Below are 21,785 nucleotides of genomic sequence, written 5' to 3'. Positions count from 1 at the left end.
CAACGGTTCGTGGTTGATAATTATTGGCATACACCATCCGCGTTAAATTTGCCCAGAAATCTTCAATGGGCCGCAGTTGGAGAACATTAGGGGGATTCTGTTCTTTGGATATGTAAGGGATACCTAAGTGCTCCTTGGCCGCAAGACTTTGTGCAGCGTAATGGCAGCTGGCTAAATCTGGCCAAAAAACAACATTGTCCCCACGATGGTATTCATTGATAAACTGCTTCACTTTGGGCAAACAGAACTTTACATACCGGTCGGCGTTGAGTGCAAGGCCAGCCTTGAAAAACTGAGGTTTCGACAGTCCTTTCTCACTCATGGCAAGCCATAGCAACACCTTCTGTGGGAATTTGGTTTTGGCAGCAAAACGCACTGGATCGGGCACGGCAGCAGTTCCAGGATCATAGTAGGTTTTCGACTGCCACTCATTGCCATCTAGGGTGAAATAAGTCTCATCGTCCATGATACAAATCACGTCATTTGTTGCAGTGAACGTTTTTATCACAAGGGTTCGTAAACGTTTCTGGACAACAACTTGTTGCTCCGTCACTTTTGGCATAGTTTTTAGTTTATATCTCCGTATCTCAATCTTCTGTAATGCTTTCTTCACTGTGTTTTTATCACACTGAAACCTCCTACCAAGCTCACGGTAGGATTTTACCACCTTACCTGCAGTAACATGTCGCAGTTGTTGCAACACTCTGGGTTCATTTAACTTCGACTTCCGTCCACTGCCCGGCTTTCTTTCCACATTGATTCCCTTCTCCAATTGTGACACAATATTATAAACCGTATGACGGGAAAAATCCTACACGTTGAAAATGTTTCACAAGCTCGGACTTTCGAACATCACGATTCTCTGTCCAATATTGCACGATCATTTTCCGACGGTCGTCTTCTTTCAGCTCCATACTGACTTGTTTTTACACCAACATTCTCTTGCTCTTCACACTACATAACTGGTAGACGTACAATCCAACACAGCTCAAATGGTGTGTCAGTGTTCAATATTGCCAGTTCCGCAGGGTTGCAAAGTTTGTGCAAATTTTTTTCACCATACGTTATATAATTATCACTTATGCTATTACTGAGTATTAATTACCCTTTCCACCTTATTTATATCCTGTTATTGTGCTAAGTTCATTTATTTCTTTCATTATAATTAGTATTAATATCTACAATCATTATTTCACTACATCAGCGCTTTCCCTTTTTCCTTTTTACAATGGTATCCATTTTCTTGAGTGCTGCCATCTCTAACCCACTTTCTAAACTGCTTTATGCATCAAATATAAGGTTCATTCTTTTTTCATGCTGCCATCTATGATCCTCTACCTCAAACAACAACAATGCAATTTGTGTATGTGACAGCATAATGGATGACCCTTGCAAGATGCACTGGAGATGATGATCTTAAATCAGCAGTGAGCATGTAATGTTAAATAAAGTTCAATGTACTTGTAGGAATAATGAAACACTGATTTAAAATACTCATTAAAACATAATTATTGAGAGCCAATACTCCAAGTATCCATATAAAGTAATTTTCTTAATTACAATTGCCCATTTATTATTATTATTAGTGAATCCTACACTAAGAAGCTTAAACACAGCAACTGTGTCTCACTTTTGCATGCTAGCAATCTTTATTGACTTGTTTTAATACTTTTTCTTTACATTAATATACATTTTAAGTTTCAAGTGTTTTTTTTTTGTTTTTTTTTAGGCTTCTTGGTACTTTTACATGTATATTTATGCATTATTTATTTATCTTTGCAGTTGAAGATGTAATGCTGACATGCTACTTGGAATTGAGTCCAGATTTGTTTTGTCCTGTGGTATATTGTTGATACTTAGGAACCATGTGAGAGTTTGAGAAATCTACAGTATGGCTACGCAGGGGTCATCAACATTTTCAGTCTCCGATGCCAATCCAGATGGCTGCAGTACGGGGATTGAATCTCCAGCCCCTTTGCAAAATATTGTGTTTAACAGACCAAATCAAATGTCAGAACCAACTATGATTGGTTCATCCATCATCAAAATGGCCGATCAGATTGTCCAGTACGATAGCAGCGGTTCGAAAATATTCATCTTGTCCCCTTCGCAGTTGAAAGATCTTCAGCTGGTACCAGTGGAAACCACCAAAGCAGTTGTTCGGCCAGTGGTGAAAGGGAACACCGAGCTGATTCCCGTAAGCTACTTATTAAATGTTACAAGCAGTCCAGTGCCTGGCTCGTCACAAGCTGATGAAAACAAGAATCTGAATCAAGCTGGCCCGAGTCAGTCCATGTCTCGGTGTGATTTAGATTCAGGCTTGACCCAAGACACAAAAGCTGCATGTTCGGTTCCTTTCCAAGACGAGGCATCAACTTCGAAAATTGAGAGTGAGAAATCTTCAAGTTACAATCAGGAGATGAAGGTGCCGAGTGCTGTTCCATCCTGGAATCCTTTGTCTGGGTGTGAAGGTGAAGCACAGTCCTCAGAAAATAAGGAGCCTGTTTCTGTTGATGAAAAGGGAGAGAGTCAGTATCTTTTGGAGTCTGATAATTTGTTCAAACTTATGGAGAAGGAGAAGCAGTGCTTGTCCAGTCCACAGGGGCAGGAGAATGAATGCTTTAATCCATTTATAGTAAGTAGTTACGCTTGTTTCTTGACTGGTTGTTGCCACTTTGGTGACAAGTGTATTTTGGGTGTTTAGGTTAATACTTGAGAAGTTCCGATTAATTGCGTATACATGGATCTTAAGGAGCTATTGACCCACTGTACCCCCCTTGAGAATTACATTGAGTTGTTTTTTAATCGACAGATCTCGATGTTTTACTTGATACAAAATTGGTTCCAGCATGCGGGAAACACAAATAACGAAGATCTTTGAACCCAAAGTTTGGCCTGTGTAAGTATAAACTTACCTTCACGTACTTTCACTACTTCTAATTAGTAAAAATTGTTTATATGCAACACTAAAATAACAAAAGAACATGTTGAAAATTGCTATCAGCTCCTAACCTTTCCGGTTTTAGAAGCAATATAGGGCTGGACCACGCAGAACTTGTCCGTGGTGATCAGCCAATGGCAGGATAAAGTTCATCATAAGATGGGGTAAGACATTTTGAACCTGACTGTCTAAGTCCCATAAATTTTCGTTGCCTACAGCCGGAGTTATCGTTTCTTGAAGAAACACTGGGAAACAACTTGTTTCAACACAATCACAACCTTTCATTTTTCTTCCGTCTGTTTTTTCCTTCTCGTTGCAACCTTGTTGACACAACTTAGTTTTTGTGTCTTGGGAAAACAATGTGTGATAGTTTCGTCTCAATATGCACAATGACCCTTCATTGTCCTGGACATTCTTGAACATTGCGAGTCTGAGTAGGTTTGAGTTCAGCATTTTCGTATGAAGGGTGTTGTGAGAGGATTTCATGCTGCCCTTTGTCCAATAGTGTGTGCTCCATGTGTGTCATTTAATAATGTCACGTGTGAAACCTAGCACCAGTAGTACAAGCACCAAGGGTAAAAATAATACATTCACAAAGCAGAAATATCAATTTGGAGCATATTCTTACTTGAAGGAATTGGTGTCTGAAGAAGTGCATCCTAAAACAGTGTTTTCTCAGTCAAGAACATACAGCTAAAATGTGATATAAAACAGGGTTAGACATTTACCTTACAAATCGATGAACCCCCCTTCAAATCTCCTGGGATACATGCTAGAAAATGTTTTGGGTGCTATATTCATTGCATGAAGCTTTCGAACTGTTCTGCTTCACTGTAAGGTAACACGCTAAGTTAGCAGACATACTTGACTTCACAATAACACATCTCTTCGAACTAAAACCAACTGAAAACGTTCAACAAACAACATCAATAATCTTCATAAATCATGCATAATATTTCACTTTCTCAAGGTACAGAGCGTCACAGGTACCTCTCTTTATTTTGTTTCTCTTAATTTATTATTTGGTTTTTAAATTTATTATTTATCTTAGCTGTTTTATTATAGATTTAATTATTTGAAGGGCTCAGGTGTGAAACATGACGAGTGACATTTTCGTTATTTTTTAGTTACATAGTAAAATGTACCATCCTTCAATTTTCAAGAGAAATTGCCATGTCATACAATTGGCATTGGGCTCAGTGAAGCCTTCTGGACATTGGTAAACACAACACGAAAACAATTTACCTACAGTATATCTTCTAATAACCTTTTTTCTTAATGAACTCAGAAATTACCAAAGCGTCACTTACCATGTTTTACACCTGAGCCCTTCATTTTATTTATGAATTCATTTACGTTTAACTAAGGAAGGATTATAGACGAAAAGCCTTTAAAGTAGAAGAGTTCAACTTCTTTGCAGCGAACTGTACATGACCTAAAAGTGGCAGAATTGTGTATTTCGATCACTCCATTGATGTCATCTTCAATGCAATCACTGGGAATTCATTGAATTCCAGGAATTATGCGTGAATCATTGACTCTGTGAATTATGCGCGAGTTCTGTGTGAATTTTTCTCCTTAGATGTGAAAAATTTGCAAGTTTTATTAATCCAAATTAATTGATACGTTTACAAATGCCCCGAGGCAAGTTTTTTGCAGTTTAGCTTTTATTTTATCGAGCAAGGGAAAGAAAACTGCATGGGAAAGAAAACTGAATTCTCTCAATCCATTTACTTTGCAGGACAGTCTGTCTGACAGATGGAAGACTATTGAAAGATATCTTAAAGTTCATTAGGTAAATTTGAGTCCGAAATTCTTATATAATTTACAAATTTTTGTAGATTAGTATTTCCCACAACACTTGCAAATGTTTTTAGAATCTGAGTATGTGAAATGGCAAATGTAATCTCTGCACTTTAAATTGAATATTTTAAATAGAATTTTTGGATAAATTGGAATCACACAGATCCTTTATATTATTAATAGTTGATATAGAAAATCGTCTGCTTGAACCTTAAATTTTTGGGAAGTGTGCCTTGAAAACCGGGAATTGTACTTGAATTTTATCGGACCTACAGTGACCACCCTGAATCAGAAGTCAATTAATAGAAACAAATAACTGCCCCTTACTTGTCTACTGCATTTCATTTTCTTGGGGTTTTCAAGTTTTACTTTTTTTATTAGGTTTGAGCAGATACCACTTTGAACCAATACCCCGACTGATTTCCACCGATACCATGGCTTGAAAATTATAATAAATGAAAGTTACTCAAAATATTGATTAATATTAGTGTGCAAGTATTCCACTCCAATTATATGCATTAATTTACCAAGAGTTTTGCAATATAATATTCAATAATTACATCAAATTATTAAATTACATGTTATGCAAACACAAAACTTTGAATTTCGCATAATTCCTAGGATAATTTGACATCACGAAAGTGTTGCGTGGCATTTTTATGTACTCTATGAAAGTAAAAAATGCCAGAAAAGTATCAATTGAAACAGATACATCAGTATTGGCTCAGTCAGAAAGTTTATCTTACATGCCTCTAGGTTTTTCTGTTAATACTAAACATCTTAAAATCTTCTGGTGTTCTGTTAATACTAAACATCTTAAAATCTTCTGGAGTATGAGAAATAATTGTTGATATTGCAGAAGTACATTTTGTATGGGAGGTATTGAATTAATGCTATCATTATACACTATGTTAAAAGTTCATCTTTATTAACATGTCTGTTTTCCGAATTTTGCTTGCCTCTTTGGACAGTTTTCAGTGCATAGAACAGAGCTCTGATCATTTATGTGCATTATTGCTAATTGCACTGTTCATTGAGTTGCAACACCTTTTTTGTAGATGTTGACGAATTTTTTTTATTTACAGGAAACCAAGATCATTTACTCTGATGACAGTAATGGTGAAAAATGCGCAGCTCCTGGAAACATACTGAGGTAAAAGTTACTACAGTGGAACCTCAATTTTACATTATTCAGAGGACAATGTCGAAGAAACTTAAAATACAGGATAATGTAAAACAGATGACAATTTTATAACACTATGCTTTATTGGGACCATGATGATTGAATGTATAATAGAGGAAGATGTAAACTCGGGGTCCCACTGAATATTTTTTTCCTTCGTTGTTACTCTGAAGTATTTTTTTGTTTACAAATCTTCAAAATCCGAAGATTAGCCCCAGGTGCAGTCAAAGTTTTATATGTTTTTGTTATACGTGGTGTGATAGGAAAGATTTAAGACTGGGCATGTAATTTCAAAATGGCAGTGCTTACAGGCTATTGTGATGGATCTCCTTGAAAGTAGTCCCCTTCTGATGGAACACACAGACTCCAACGGTGTTTCCACTTTTAGAAGCAGTCCTGAAAATTTTCTTTCGTAAGGGTGTTAAAAACCCTCTCTGTATTTGTCTTCAATTGAGTCCAATGCGTTCTTTTTCAGCTAAAATTTCAATTTAGGAAAGAGGTAGAAGGCTATATCAGGGAAGAGGGGTTTGGGTGTGGAAGCACAGGAATTAGCCAAACATTCCGTGATCAAGAACTCACGATGACCCGGTGCGTTGTGGTGGAGGACCCGATTCTTGTCTTGCCATAGTGCAGGCCTTTTCCCCCCGCACATTTTCACGCAAACGCTAAAGGACACTTTTATAGCATTCCTGGTTTTTTCGCTCGTGGCGTACTTTGACCCTTCCACTGCAATGTTTGTGCCTTTATTTCTGGGTCATACCCATAAACGTCGCCTGTAATTACCCTATTTAACAAATCTGGGCCACTTTCGCCCCGATCAATCAGCTCTTGGGACACTTCAAGTCATGTTTCTGCTCGTCTGACAGCAATTTCGGAATGAATTTCGTGGACACTCGACGCATGTTCAAATCTTCAGTTAAATTGACTGAACTGTGTAGAAACTTAAATTCAGTTCATCAGCCATCTCCCTAATTGTAAGTCTACGGTCAGAGCACACTAAATCGCGAACTTTCACAAGGTTTGCTGGCCGGACCGGGGGTCATCTGCGACTGATTCGTGGCCATCTTTGAATCTGTTGAACTAGATAAAAACATTTGACCTACTCAGACATTTATTCCCGAAAGCTGCTTTTAACAGTTCATAGGTATCCGAAGCTGATTTCCGGGTTTTAAAACAAAATTTGACACAAAGGCATTGTTCTGTTTTTTCGTCCATTTTGAGACATCAATAATCCGCTGAGAACCAACAACATGTCTTCACTCACCAGAATTCCACTCTTTTCTGAACTAAGATATCGTGGTGATCTTTTCAGGACATTTCAAGGACAAAACAAGCTTCCCCTTCCACACCCACGGGCAAACCTACCGTCTCTTATTGAGCAGTGGCGCCACCTGTCTTAGAACTTTCCAATCACACCACGTATTTATTTTACTGGTCTGATTGATTTTTTTTACCTACCTTTTCTGACACTTTTGGCTAATCATGCCGATGAGGATGAATGGTTTAATGAAATTGGTTAAGGGTCAGAAAAAGTACACCGTGCCCACAGGGAAATTTGACCCCTGGCATGGTAGCACACCATATTAATCACTCTGCCACAGAGGTTGGCATTAGATTCATTTTACTGTTCTGACTAATATGCATTTTGATTTTTACATTTTAGAAAGGAAGATGAAAGTGTAGGATTTACTGGAGTGTTAAACTGTTTCTAAACTGTACCACCACCATGTGGCAGCAATTAACATGCAATTTCCTGAAAATTACAGATGATAGTTCAGTTCTGTTTTTTTCACTCATTTATATACATGTGAAGGTACAATGTACATGAATGACAAAACAATATACTTGTTGCTATTTGAAAAAAATGTATTTGGAAATTGTCTATTTTTCCATGCAAAAATTGTGATATAACTAATGAAGGACGTTACTGTTGGACTGCTGATTTTTCCTGTTTTACATGTAGTAAAAGAGAAAATAGTTGTTCACATGTTGCAATTAGGGATCCGGTAGGAGGCATCCAATTTTTGAACTATTTGAAAATTATTGTTTTATAAAATTTTTCATATCCCCCCCCTTTTTTTCCTCGAAAATTGGAGATGAGGATTCATTGAATGCCCATAGGGCTTTTTCTTGAAGCGATTTTCTGCAAACTTTTTCTGTAAGATGCCAACTGCTTTCCTAATACACTTATTTTTTTTCTCAAGGAAGTATTTGCGTATTTTCTACGTGAGTGAATGGTTGAAGGAATATACCCCCTGCTACATAGTACATTTTGTTACTTGCCTGGTCCCCTGCACTTTACCTCCGCACTCGAGGTTCGGTGCACTTCGTACTCGGCTCTGATTTGTCTAGGGTTATCTTTCTTTGTACGACAATGCACGTGGGTTGCTACAAGTCAACATAATTATATAATTAACTACAAGAGACAACGGATAACCTTTGCGAAACCTTATTGCTATAGGGGATAAATTACCTTGTCCAGCACCTGTGAAATTAAAAATGGAAAATTTGGATATTTTCTATAGTTTAATTAACGTAAAATTAGAAGTACAGTAAAACCTGTCTATCCCGGAACATGATGGTTCCGAGCAAAATTTTCCGTCGTAACAGTTTTCCTTCTTATACAGGGTTGACTTTAAATACAGTATAGAGCGCTGCAGGAAATAATGGAAAGACAGATTTAAATTTCACATTACTTATAATGTAGAGTACTAATGCATGTACGTACATGAATAAAAATGCTATACAGTCGCAAAAAGCATAGTAGAGGTTACAATTATGTAACTACACAACATGTTGGTACACTTTTTGCAGTATTGTAAGAACGTAAAGTACGTACTTATGTATCTTTTCGAACCCGGGACCCCTGGCATTGTAGTGCGATGTGCATAGAGGGAAAGAGAAAGATTGAAAGATGGAATAAGAGAGGTGAAGAAAGATTGAGATAAAAGTGAAGAAATAAAGAAAGAAACAAAGAGAGATAACAAGAAAAATAGAAAGATGATGAAAGAACAGAGGAGAAATTGACATAGAAAGGTGGAGAAAGAGGGTAAGAGATGAAAGAGAGAAACTGAATCGTAACAGCTAAGAGTATTGTAGCGCATTCTTTCATATCGACAATGTTACCGATAAGCGAGTGGCAACAGAGGCATGTTCCACTTACAGTATTGCATTGTTTTCTTGCGAGCGAAAAAAATAAAGAAAGAAATTTCCATCTTGCTGAAAATAAAAACATCTCGTTGGTCTTTAAATGGTGTTCTGTTTCCACGTTAAGGAGGTTTCCGCCTCAAGCAGGTCATTTTCAGATATAAAATCGGTCCGTTCTGGGGAGTTTTTTTCCGTATTTACAAGTTTCCTTCTTATAGAGGTTCTGGGATATGCAGTTTTTACTGTATATACATATCGTATTCGAATGTTAATTTCTCTAATTATCGGGCCAAACCTAATTTTGATGTTGGAAATCTCTATTGTTTGTAACTGGATGCTTTACATTTCATGAATTACATCTGAAGTACGCTTGTCACAAGGTAGACTCGCGTTACTCTAAGAAACGTCGTAACAGGTGCGAGGTCGCCAGACATGTACATTTCTCAACCTTCACGTTGACAAGGCACTAGGCTGCCCGGCACACCGCAATTACTTCAAAATAACATCCAGTACAAACTACCTTTTTACCTGTAAACTGGACACCAAGGCACTAGCTTGCCCGGCAATCCAATCTCTTACAGCATAGGTTTGCGGGAGATCTGTCCTCCGATCTGAGCTGACCGAAGCAAAACAGCCTCTCCCTTCCAAGTCTCAGTTCCAACAGCCGATCTCCCCCAGTCTCATCTGGGAGTTTATTAATGTTTGGTTTGCATCTGTTGCCAACTGCCCTTCTTTCAAAATGTTTAACCTTGAACAGCTAAACTGCCTGCCTTTCGTTTGAACGTTCGAAACACAAAGAAGGAACAGTGCTACATGTTTTTTATACATGGAATATATAATAACCTAAAAATGCATAATAAATTGAGATACCCTTATCACATAATATACACGTAATTACCTAATTAATTAACATATTAATATAATAATTAAATAAGGAAAACAACACTGTTGCCCTGACATGGGGACAGGGTAACAATTTAGAAAGTAATCTATTGTCTTAATAGATTCAGAACTGGAGGATTTATTTGACAGGATAAAACCTGCATTGTTGTGTTAATTTCAACTTGTGGATCTAATTGATGTTGTCTGTTTAATAAGCGAAACAAACACGAATAAAAGTTATTTCTTTGCAGGTCTGAATCCAGAGAAGTGCAGTGTATACGTCATTTAGAAGAGCCAGTGATAAATGAATCCCTTGTTAAGTCATGGAGGACAAACCTTCTTGAGCGAGGATGTGTCCGATGTAGCATAAGCTCATGCAATTACATCACACAGAATGTACAGGATATGAAGAAACATTACAGATGCTGCAATGGGGTGAGTAGGTTGTGTATTATCCACATACAGTTAAAGGATCTCTTTAGAAATATGAAGTTATATATGATTCTTGTTGGTTTATGTTCCGACTGTATAACACTCTTTATAAGTAGTATTGGTAGATGTGGAAGGCATTTAGAATACTGGAAACAACTGTGAGGTAAATAACAGAGAAAAATAAGCAGTACCTTTGCCCTCTGAACTCCCCCGAGAAAGTGAAATATTTTGCATGCTTTATGAATGTTATGTTGTTCATATCGCGCAAGTGAATATAGCACCCTACAAGACATTCCACAAGAGCAGCTTTAATTTGACATCTTAAAGAGTTTTAGTTTTGGAGCTTATAGCAGCGATATGTTTGGAGCTTATAGCAATTTCCGACATGCTCTTCACTGTTTGAGTGTGCACACAACTGGTTTTTACTAATACGAAGTGGCGAAAGTACTCTGAGATGGCAGGTTTTTACTAGGAATGGATGATATCGGAAATTTGATATTGCGATATATCATCATAGGTGATACATTACAATATTTCTTCCACGATATATATCGCCAGATATTGTGATGATATATTGCCGACACAATATATATATATATATATATATATATATATATCATGATGATATATCGCTTAAAGTATCGTAATGATATATTGTGAAAATATCATGACGATATAAGTGTTATATTTTGTTGATGAAATCATCTAATGAGGCCCGTTGTTAATATTATTGCTCTAAATCTAGTTGATATTGCCTGGATGATATTTTTTCAACATTGCGATATATTTGGACGATATATCGCCCAACACTAGTTTTTACTTATAGTGAAGAATAAAGAAAGAAACATAGAGAGATAAGAAGAAAAATAGAAAGATAACGAAATAACAGAAGAGAAATAGACAAAGAAAGGTGGAGAAAGAGGGTAAGAGATGAAAGAAAGAAACTGAATCGTAACAGCTATGAGTATTGTAGCGCATTCTTTCATATGGACAATGTTACCGATAAGCGAGTGGCAACAGAGGCTTGGTGACCAGGATGGAGGAATATCCACGGTTAACCAGGGCCTGGTGTAGGCGGAGGTTATAATTCTGGCGGGAGGTGGGTGAAGTGTTCAGGCGCTGTCCCTTGAGGGCCAGAGAGAATGGAATGGCTTTTTTGGTGTGGAATGGGTGGGAGCTGGAGAAGTGTAAACCCACCCCTACCAGATCCATGACCACCAATGACCCTAACCCACTCAAAAACAACCAGACTGTACTCAATTTATCCAGCCATAAACTGAGCACTGATGAAATAGCTGTTTTATCCAAAGGCCTGACCTTCTCCCCCACAACTCCATCCAACCAATTCCGCCTACTTTTTGACATACACACATTTGCTCGCAACCTCCGATGGCAACATTTCTGGGCCAAAAATCCCTCACTCCAAACTACTGCCAGTGAAACCCACCCGAGCCTCCTTCAATTTAGCCCCCCCCCCTCCCAAGATCCACCCCCCTGCCCACCAACCACCCCTTGGAAAGATACATCACTGCCTTCATTTCCACCACCTCTGACAGCTCATTCTTAAATAACTTTCACAACCAACCTAACCCCCCCCCCCAACAGAAAGCTCGCAGAGACCTCCGCAGCAACCACAACATCAAAATCCTCCCAGCGGACAAGGGGTCCACCACGGTGGTCTTGAACTCTCAAGACTACCTGGCGGAAACCAACCGCCAGCTGGCTGACCCCTCCACCTACAAACCCACCACAGTTGACCTATCCGCCGAACACCTCAACAAAATCCAGGACTTCATCCACCTGAAGGCCTAACAGCTCGTACCACCGCCATGTTAATACCTGACAATCCCCGCACCCCCACCTTCTATCTATTGCCCAAAATCCACAAACCTGGCAACCCTGGTAGACCCATTGTGTCCAGCTATAACTCACCCACAGAAAGAATCTCAGCCTTTGTTGACTTCCATCTCCAGCCTCTTGTGAAAGCTCTGCCCTCCTACCTCCGTGACACCAACCACTTCCTCCAGAAAATCAGCACCCTTCCACCATTACCCCCAAATACCATCCTTGCCACCATCGATGTCACTTCCCTCTACACCAACATACCTCACTCCCATGGCCTCCGCTCCATAGAATTCTATCTCAATAGCAGACCCAAACCTCACAACCCCAGCACCAACTTCCTGACCCACCTAGCCCACCTTGTCCTCACTTCTAACAACTTCACGTTTGGAAACCAAAATTTCCTACAGATCCAAGGTACAGCCATGGGTACCAGAATGGCCCCATCCTGTGCAAACCTCTTCATGGGCAAACTTGAGCAAGAGTTTTTGGCTACCCAACCCTTCCTATGGCTCTGCTTCATCGACGACATCTTCATGCTCTGGACACATGGAGAACCATCCTTGTCAGCTTTCCTGGACCAACTTAACCACTTCCGTTTCCTAAAATTCACCTGGACACACTCCCCCAACCAGGTCACCTTCCTGGATGTGGACGTGCACATCGAGGGAGGACACCTGACTACCTCCATCCACATAAAACCCACCAGCCACATGCAATACCTACACTTCTCCAGCTCCCACCCGTTCCACACCAAAAAAGCCATTCCATTCTCTCTGGCCCTCAGGGGACAGCGCCTGAACACTTCACCCACCTCCCGCCAGAATTATAACCTCCGCCTACACCAGGCTCTGGTTAACCATGGATATCCCTCCATCCTGGTCACCAAGCAAATATCGTGAGCTGCCTCACATACCACTACCACCAAGAAACCTGCTGCAACCATCCCACCTGCACTCATCACCCAATATCATCCCCACCTCAACAAAATCAGGCACACACTGCACTCTCTTCTCCCAATTCTCTACAGTGATCCTGAAACCAAAAACATATTTTTCGACAAACCCAGAGTGGTTTTCAAACACTTCCCAACCTCCAAAACATCCTGGTCCACAACACTCCTTCACCACACATCCAACACCCCCCCTGCCCATAAATGCAACCGCCCCCAGGTGCAAGACCTGCCCCATCCTCATCACTTCTCACACCCTCCAGGTGTACACGGCCACTGGCAAATGTACCCTCCATCCCAAAGGGACCTGCCATGCCTCAAACCTTATCTACATCCTCACCTGCAACATCTGTGGTGATTTTTACCTGGGGGAAACATCAACGGCCCTCAACCTCCGCATCAATAACCACCTCTCCTCCAGCCACAACCTGGACTTCACTGTCGCCGTCCACACCAACCACCACAACATCAGTTTCAACGACTGCTTCCGGGTAGCGATCATCCATCTCCTACCCCAACCAGCCAACACCTCTGTTCGCAAAAGATGGGAGAGGGCCTATATATCGGCCATGAGTGCAACCACTCCACCTGGCCTGAACAAGGCCACCCAGTAATGCCCAATCCTCACCCCCCCCTCCCCCCCCTCCCAAGTCATCCTACACACTCACAGTTTACGACGAGCCTGGTGACGAAACAGTGTTTTTTCGTTCTACGCACTGCTTCTTCTTTGATGGGGACCTGGCAACTCTGCAGTGCCCCAACTTCCGGTTCCGTCTATTTCTCCTCACACTGATGATGCTATGAAATTAGCGAAAATTTTGAATTTTTCTACTGTCCGGTGAGTGTTTCCTTTTTATATATATATATAAAATCAAAGAAGGTAAAAGGAAACACTCACCGGACAGTAGAAAAATTCAAAATTTTCGCTAATTTCATAGCATCATCAGTGTGAGGAGAAATGGACGGAACCGGAAGTTTGGGCCCTGCAGGGTTGCCAGGTCCCCATCGAAGAAGAAGCGGTGCGTAGAACGAAAAAAACACTGTTTCGTCACCAGGCTCGTCGTAAACTGTGAGTGTGTAGGATGACTTGGGAGGGGGGGGGGAGGGGGGGGGTGAGGATTGGGCATTACTGGGTGGCCTTGTTCAGGCCAGGTGGAGTGGTTGCACTCATGGCCGATATATAGGCCCTCTCCCATCTTTTGCGAACAGAGGTGTTGGCTGGTTGGGGTAGGAGATGGATGATCGCTACCCGGAAGCAGTCGTTGAAACTGATGTTGTGGTGGTTGGTGTGGACGGCGACAGTGAAGTCCAGGTTGTGGGTGGAGGAGCGGTGGTTATTGATGCGGAGGTTGAGGGCCGTTGATGTTTCCCCCAGGTAAAAATCACCACAGATGTTGCAGGTGAGGATGTAGATAAGGTTTGAGGCATGGCAGGTCCCTTTGGGATGGAGGATAAATTTGCCAGTGGCCGTGTGCACCTGGAGGGTGTGAGAAGTGATGAGGATGGGGCAGGTCTTGCACCTGGGGCGGTTGCATTTATGGGCAGGGGGGTGTTGGATGTGTGGTGAAGGAGTGTTGTGGACCAGGATGTTTTGGAGGTTGGGGGGGGGGGGGGGGGGCTTTTGAAAACTACTCTGGGTTTGTCGGGAAATATGTTTTTGGTTTCGGGATCACTGTGGAGAATTGGGAGAAGAGAGTGCAGTGTGTGCCTGATTTTGTTGAGGTGGGGATGGTATTGGGTGATTAGTGAAGGTGTGTTGGTGGCAGCAGGTTTCTTGGTGGTAGTGGTATGTGAGGCAGCTCGCGATATTTGCTTGGTGACCAGGATGGAGGGATATCCACGGTTAACCAGAGCCTGGTGTAGGCGGAGGTTATAATTCTGGCGGGAGGTGGGTGAAGTGTTCTGGCGCTGTCCCCTGAGGGCCAGAGAGAATGGAATGGCTTTTTTGGTGTGGAACGGGTGGGAGCTGGAGAAGTGTAGGTATTGCATGTGGTTGGTGGGTTTTATGTGGATGGAGGTAGTCAGGTGTCCTCCCTCGATGTGCACGTCCACATCCAGGAAGGTGATCTGGTTGGGGGAGTGTGTCCAGGTGAATTTTAGGGAATGGAAGTGGTTAAGTTGGTCCAGGAAAGCTGACAAGGATGGTTCTCCATGTGTCCAGAGCATGAAGATGTCGTCGATGAAGCGGAGCCAGAGTCTTCATGGGCAAACTTGAGCAAGAGTTTTTGGCTACCCAACCCATCCAACCCCTCCTCTGGCTCCGCTTCATCGACGACATCTTCATGCTCTGGACACATGGAGAACCATCCTTGTCAGCTTTCCTGGACCAACTTAACCACTTCCATTCCCTCAAATTCACCTGGACGCACTCCCCCAACCAGTTCACCTTCCTGGATGTGGACGTGCACATCGAGGGAGGACACCTGACTACCTCCATCCACATAAAACCCTCCAACCACATGCAATACCTACACTTCTCCAGCTCCCACCCGTTCCACACCAAAAAAGCCATTCCATTCTCTCTGGCCCTCAGGGGACAGCACCTGAACACTTCACCCACCTCCCGCCAGAATTATAACCTCCGCCTACACCAGGCCCTGGTTAACCGTGGATATCCCTCCATCCTGGTCACCAAGCAAATATCGCGAGCTGCCTCACATACCACCACCACCAAGAAACCTGCTGCCACAAACCCACCTGCACTCATCACCCAATACCATCCCCACCTCAACAAAATCAGGCACACACTGCACTCTCTTCTCCCAATTCTCCACAGTGATCCCGAAACCAAAAACATATTTCCCGACAAACCCAGAGTAGTTTTCAAATGCCCCCCCCCCCCCAACCTCCAAAACATCCTGGTCCACAACACTCCTTCACCACACATCCAACACCCCCCTGCCCATAAATGCAACCGCCCCAGGTGCAAGACCTGCCCCATCCTCATCACTTCTCACACCCTCCAGGTGCACACGGCCACTGGCAAATTTACCCTCCATCCCAAAGGGACCTGCCATGCCTCAAACCTTATCTACATCCTCACCTGCAACATCTGTGGTGATTTTTACCTGGGGGAAACATCAACGGCCCTCAACCTCCGCATCAATAACCACCGCTCCTCCACCCACAACCTGGACTTCACTGTCGCCGTCCACACCAACCACCACAACATCAGTTTCAACGACTGCTTCCGGGTAGCGATCATCCATCTCCTACCCCAACCAGCCAACACCTCTGTTCGCAAAAGATGGGAGAGGGCCTATATATCGGCCGTGAGTGCAACCACTCCACCTGGCCTGAACAAGGCCACCCAGTAATGCCCAATCCTCACCCCCCCCCTCCCCCCCCTCCCAAGTCATCCTACACACTCACAGTTTACGACGAGCCTGGTGACGAAACAGTGTTTTTTTCGTTCTACGCACCGCTTCTTCTTCGATGGGGACCTGGCAACCCTGCAGGGCCCCAACTTCCGGTTCCGTCTATTTCTTCTCACACCGATGATGCTATGAAATTAGCGAAAATTTTGAATTTTTCTACTGTCCGGTGAGTGTTTCCTTTTACCTTCTTTGATTTTTACTTAGCCCTTTTGGCCCTCCTTGCTTTTATATATATATATGTATGTATGTTTTAAACCGTAAGCCAAGTAGGAAGGTTACTTGCCGTTTATTTATGCATCACGTCGTCATTCGTCCTTGTTCATTACCATTTGAGTGTGAGACTTTTCTCTTGTAATTGAAGTATCTGACATATATTTATTTCAGTATTTTTTCTCTTATAGGATGATTCTTTTGCCAAGTTCATCTGCCATTTATGTAGGGGCCGCGTAGTGTCAGAAAAAGAACTCAATCTTCACCTTAAACTGTGCAGTCCCAAACAAGACAAAGCCACGTCACCAAGTGCTAATTTGAAGTGGTAAGTAGTGGAATTATATGAAAGATTTTGTTTATTATTAGTTTGTGCAACAAGTCTCCAGCAACAGAACATAATATGTAGAAATATATTCTGAATTAAAGCATAGCTTACACCTGTATGGATATCTGAATGTGTGCATTATCCAGACACATTTTATTTATCCATTTTGTGGGCTATCCACATACTTTTATTCATCATTATTAGAGGCACATATTTTTGGTAAATAAAAAAGCAAAATTTCGGTACAAAAATGGAGTCAATTCCGGGTTCAAAAGCGGTAAATAAAATGAAATATCGGTGTTATAGCGGTGAAAAATTGGATGAAAAGTGGTATATAAAAAGACATTTTGGTTTTAAAATTGTGAATATAATCCTAAATTTGATTTAAAAACTACACTTATTCCATAGAATTAACATTTCACTTTTAATAGCACATTTATGTAGTTATAAGATTATTAAGTTTATTTCTGTGTAAAGGAGTCCATTTTTGCTTCTCCAATATTAACAGCAGAATTAATAAATTTTCCGGGAATTGCATAACACTCAGGATAATTCAGACCTCAGAAGGTGTCGCGTCGGTGAATAAACCCTGAATTTCGTGTTTAAGAGTTAATTTCGCTTTTTGCAGTTCATTTCGCATTATTTCGTGACAAAACATGGTCACAAAATGCATCTCACACCTTTCAAAAACATGATAAATTAACACTACAATGTGTTTTTTAAAATTTTGTTTTTTCGTCAAAAACGAAATATGCATGCCCCTAATCATTATCAATTTCACTGTATGGATTTTCTACAAATCCTTCATCGTGCCTGTGCTGTCCGAATATCCGGATTATCCATTGCATCTAAAACAGATATAGGATAATTTGAAATCCATATATCCGTTATCCTGATTTTGTGACTATCCTTAATTTGAACTGTTTTAGTATTCATCAAGTGTGTTGATTTAGATTAATCAGTTGGCTTGTTACAGGAAAAGCAACAAAAGTTAAGATTTTAAACAAAGGTTCCTCTTTACCAAACCTTGTCTGTATAATAAATGGCATTAAGTAAAAAAAGAATGTAAAATATAGTAGTGTTACATTGAAAATTGTTTGATAGTTAGCTGTTTGAAAAAATAAAGAAAGAAGTTTCATTCCACAGCAAAACCTCAGTTTTAGGTTTTACAAGAACGAAGATCAAAAAAACTTAAGTTGTTATTTCCAGGAAAATTTTAATAACATTACGCTCTATTGGATCCATGAAATTGAACGTAAAATCCAGAATGCTAGATACTTGCATTTAATGTTCAGTATTGTTTGATTGTATGTGTATATACATATGTGCTGCAGATGGAAACTATTTTTCTCACTGTACGCTGAGTAGGAGGCAAACGAGAACAGGACAAGTTAAAAGAAAAATATTTTGAACAGAACACACTTATTTCCAGCCCAACATCAAACTGATCATTCTTATCAACTCATCTGATGAAGACTGAAATATTGCAATTCTTAAATGTAACATTTTTTTGTGTATAATCAGCTTTTCACTATATTGTAGTAATTGCCCTAATAGGATAGTCTAGGACATTATTTGTAGTGTAGAATTTTTATCACATTCAAAGTTGACATGTTGTATGTATGTACTGAAGAGGCATATTGCTGTTAGCAAAATTTACTCTCGTCTGCTGTAAGAATGGGGTCAATGTAACTAAATGTGTTTTGTGATAAATCCTATTGATTATTTGAATGACAGTTGTGCCGCAATCTTGGGTGTAGGAATATAGTTTATGTGATAAAGCCATGCCACTTCACATAGCTGCTGTATTGAAGTTGTGGGGTTTTATATCACGAGCTGTTGTGCTACGAATATTCACGGGCAAAATAACATACAGGAACTACTTCTCAGAAGTCATATTGTTTTGTTTACATTAACAACTTCAGTCTTACAGTGGATGGGGAATAGTTTGTTTACCTACAAATTTTCTGTCTAAAATTTCCTGCAAAATCTCAGAATGGCAAAATGAACTAACTTTACCTAAGACTAAAAAATGATACAAATATAGTAGAGAGTTACATAGTTGTAAAAATATTTACGCAAAACTTCTTTGTGCCAAAAATATTATTTTTATTTTTAAGCCATCAATTCAACATGCATTGCAATCACAGTTTTTCTGCTTAGATTTTAGTAGCATTAGGCCCTATGATACAAGTGAATTTTAATTTGTGTTACTTCCTTGCATATCACATAGGTGAAGGTTACAAATTGCTATTGGAATGGAAATTTTTATTTTGCTTAATAATTGTAGTTTTCAAACAGATTTGAGATTTTAATGTTAAATATTTTATTTTATTGTGATCAGGAAAGTTAAATGTACGGGGAGTCCAGAAAAGTGTGTACCTTTTTCAAAATATTTATTCTTGGCCCCATGATGTGGTATGAGCATGCTTTGTACAACAAGAGAAATTTTTGTTAACATGATTTACAAGTTTACCTTACAAAGACTAAGTGTGCACCCTTCTTGATGCAACAGATATCAAGTCGATAGTTCATTTCTGCCCATACTTGAATCAACATGTCTTCTGTAACAGCAGCAAAGGCACCAATCAGCTCCGCCAGATCTCAAACCAAAGGGTGTCATCTTTGGGGAATCACTCTCATGCCCAGTGACTGCATACCCCCATATCTGAATCTTATTTGTTTACAATGGGGAAGGTGAACGTGAACATTGGACACAATCCACTCCTTGAAATCATCATTCTCGAGCAATTCCTGCATGTTCACGGTGAATACGGAGGCAAGTGCTTCATCTGGTTCAGTGAGTGCCTGCAGAAGTTGCACCTTGTAAGCCTTCAGTTGCGAACTATTACAAATCACATTCCATATTGGGAGGCTTGCAGAACTCAATCCACTGCTTCCACCAAACATGACGCGTGACTGGTGCCTTTGCATAGGCAACCTTTCTCGAGGAATTTTGTGGGTTCAAATCCCAACCTGGACATGGGTGCTCTTTGTGAGTGTCCCTTCAACAATTTCCTATCACCACTCATCCTCATCTTTGCGATTAGCCAAAAGTGGCAGAAAAGCAAAGTTAAATAAACCAAATTAATCAAACCAGGAATTGTGTTCTTATCAAGTGCATCAAAGCCAAACTTATGATGAAGACTGTGTTGAACCATGACTACAGATGCCGTTTTGCATAGTCTACAAACACACAATGCTTTCTGTTGTTTTTTCAGCATTTTGCACAAACAGTATCCATATGCATAACAGGTATTTCAAGTGAAATCAAGTCTAGTTGCAATCTGTGCATGTTACAAGTGTGACTGGTCACCTAGAACTAAAGAAAAGAAATGGGTACAATCTTTCTGGACACCCTGTATAATGTGTTAATTTACAGGTGAAACCATTGTTCTGCATTTACTTATGTTTTATTTACTTATAGTAATATCAAATCGGAAGGAACTCCAAAAGGAAAGGAATTACATAGAAGACGTGCCTATTCGAAGGTTCATTTTCTGAGTTGGACATTGGCTCTGAAAAATGACGGCTGTATCCGGTGCATTTTTCAAAATTGCCACTACACAGCTCTCAGTGTTGAAGAGATGAAATACCATTATGGACTTTGCAATGGGGTAAGATATATTTCCTCTTTAACTAAATTTTTACCTAAAGCGCAATGGGTTAAAATTTAAGGGATTTCATAATAATTGGAGACCTTTAGCATCTTTGAAAACTTGATGTTGCCATTGCATCCTTGTGTTCACAGTGTTATAATAATAATAATAATAATAATAATAATAATCCTTTGCGCAACAGCCCTGAAGGGCCTTGGCTTACCTACCGACTATTCACAGTGTTATGCCTTGTTATTTCATGGCTATGTGCACAACCTTCACTAATGTGATGTCATACACGTCATTAACAGTAATTTTAATTGTTATTAATTTTATTGCACCTTTCATTATGGCTGCTTCAATGGCAGAGCATGTTAAATAGGCGACAATCTATCCACTAAAGTTCCTGAGTTCCAACCCCAGCCTTGATTTATTAGTTTCATCCCTCATCCTCATCATCACAGTTATCCATAAGTTGGAGAAACACAATGTAAAATGAGAAAGTACAAATAAATTAGGCTATGCCAGTAAATGTTGTATTAAGTCAATAGCATTCTTGATGAGTGACATGATTCAACATTCCAGGTACAGAAAGATTAGCATCGAATTTTCAGGCTGTGGTGGATTTAGGGAGATATTGAGTGTTATAATGTAACACTACTTTTTTGCTATTGCATAATGAATATTAATTATTTTTTTTCTACTGTAAACTATTGTTTTCAACTTAGCAGTATTGTAGGTACATAATAATTCCACACTTTGGAAATTTTCTCTTAAGATTAATGTAGGGGCTGCAGGGAATTTCTTGAGTAAATTACCCTTTTCTGTAATGACAATAATAATTTTGCTTGGTACGAAGCAAATTTCTTGCCATTCAAAGTCAAATAAATGAAGGTAACACACAAAAACAGGAGAAGCAATATTCAGTGAAACTGACATCCTGGTCTAATATGTTAAGACACCAGGATATTAAGTGCATACCCCAGATTGTATGCATATGGAGGAGGGCTAGTCAGGGGCTGATTTTTTTTTTATCAAAAAGTGGCAGTAGCAGAAAAGTCACTGTAATATAAAAAAGTTACATGTGTGTGT

At 40.1% G+C, this 21,785-nt stretch overlaps 1 protein-coding gene across 3 annotated transcripts in view; it reads left to right on the top strand.

The window, feature by feature from the left end:
• Window positions 1–21,785, top strand: part of LOC145981863 (uncharacterized) — a 106,780-nt gene that overhangs the window by 8,530 nt on the left and 76,465 nt on the right. For all 3 annotated transcript variants that reach the window (XM_083115316.1, XM_083115318.1, XM_083115317.1), the window contains exons 2-6: window positions 1,783–2,635; window positions 5,830–5,897; window positions 10,208–10,391; window positions 16,961–17,094; window positions 20,522–20,711. In XM_083115316.1, coding sequence (XP_082971442.1) covers window positions 1,892–2,635; window positions 5,830–5,897; window positions 10,208–10,391; window positions 16,961–17,094; window positions 20,522–20,711 — 1,320 coding nt within the window. In that variant the 5' untranslated portion in view covers window positions 1,783–1,891. The remainder of the gene's footprint in view (window positions 1–1,782; window positions 2,636–5,829; window positions 5,898–10,207; window positions 10,392–16,960; window positions 17,095–20,521; window positions 20,712–21,785) is intronic.

Source organism: Lepisma saccharinum, chromosome 30 (genome assembly GCF_977018435.1).
Source record: "Lepisma saccharinum chromosome 30, izLepSacc3.1, whole genome shotgun sequence".
NCBI lineage: Eukaryota > Metazoa > Arthropoda > Insecta > Zygentoma > Lepismatidae > Lepisma > Lepisma saccharinum.
The sequence above is the reverse complement of the archived record's forward strand: the minus strand, read 5'-3'. Positions and strand labels throughout refer to the sequence as shown.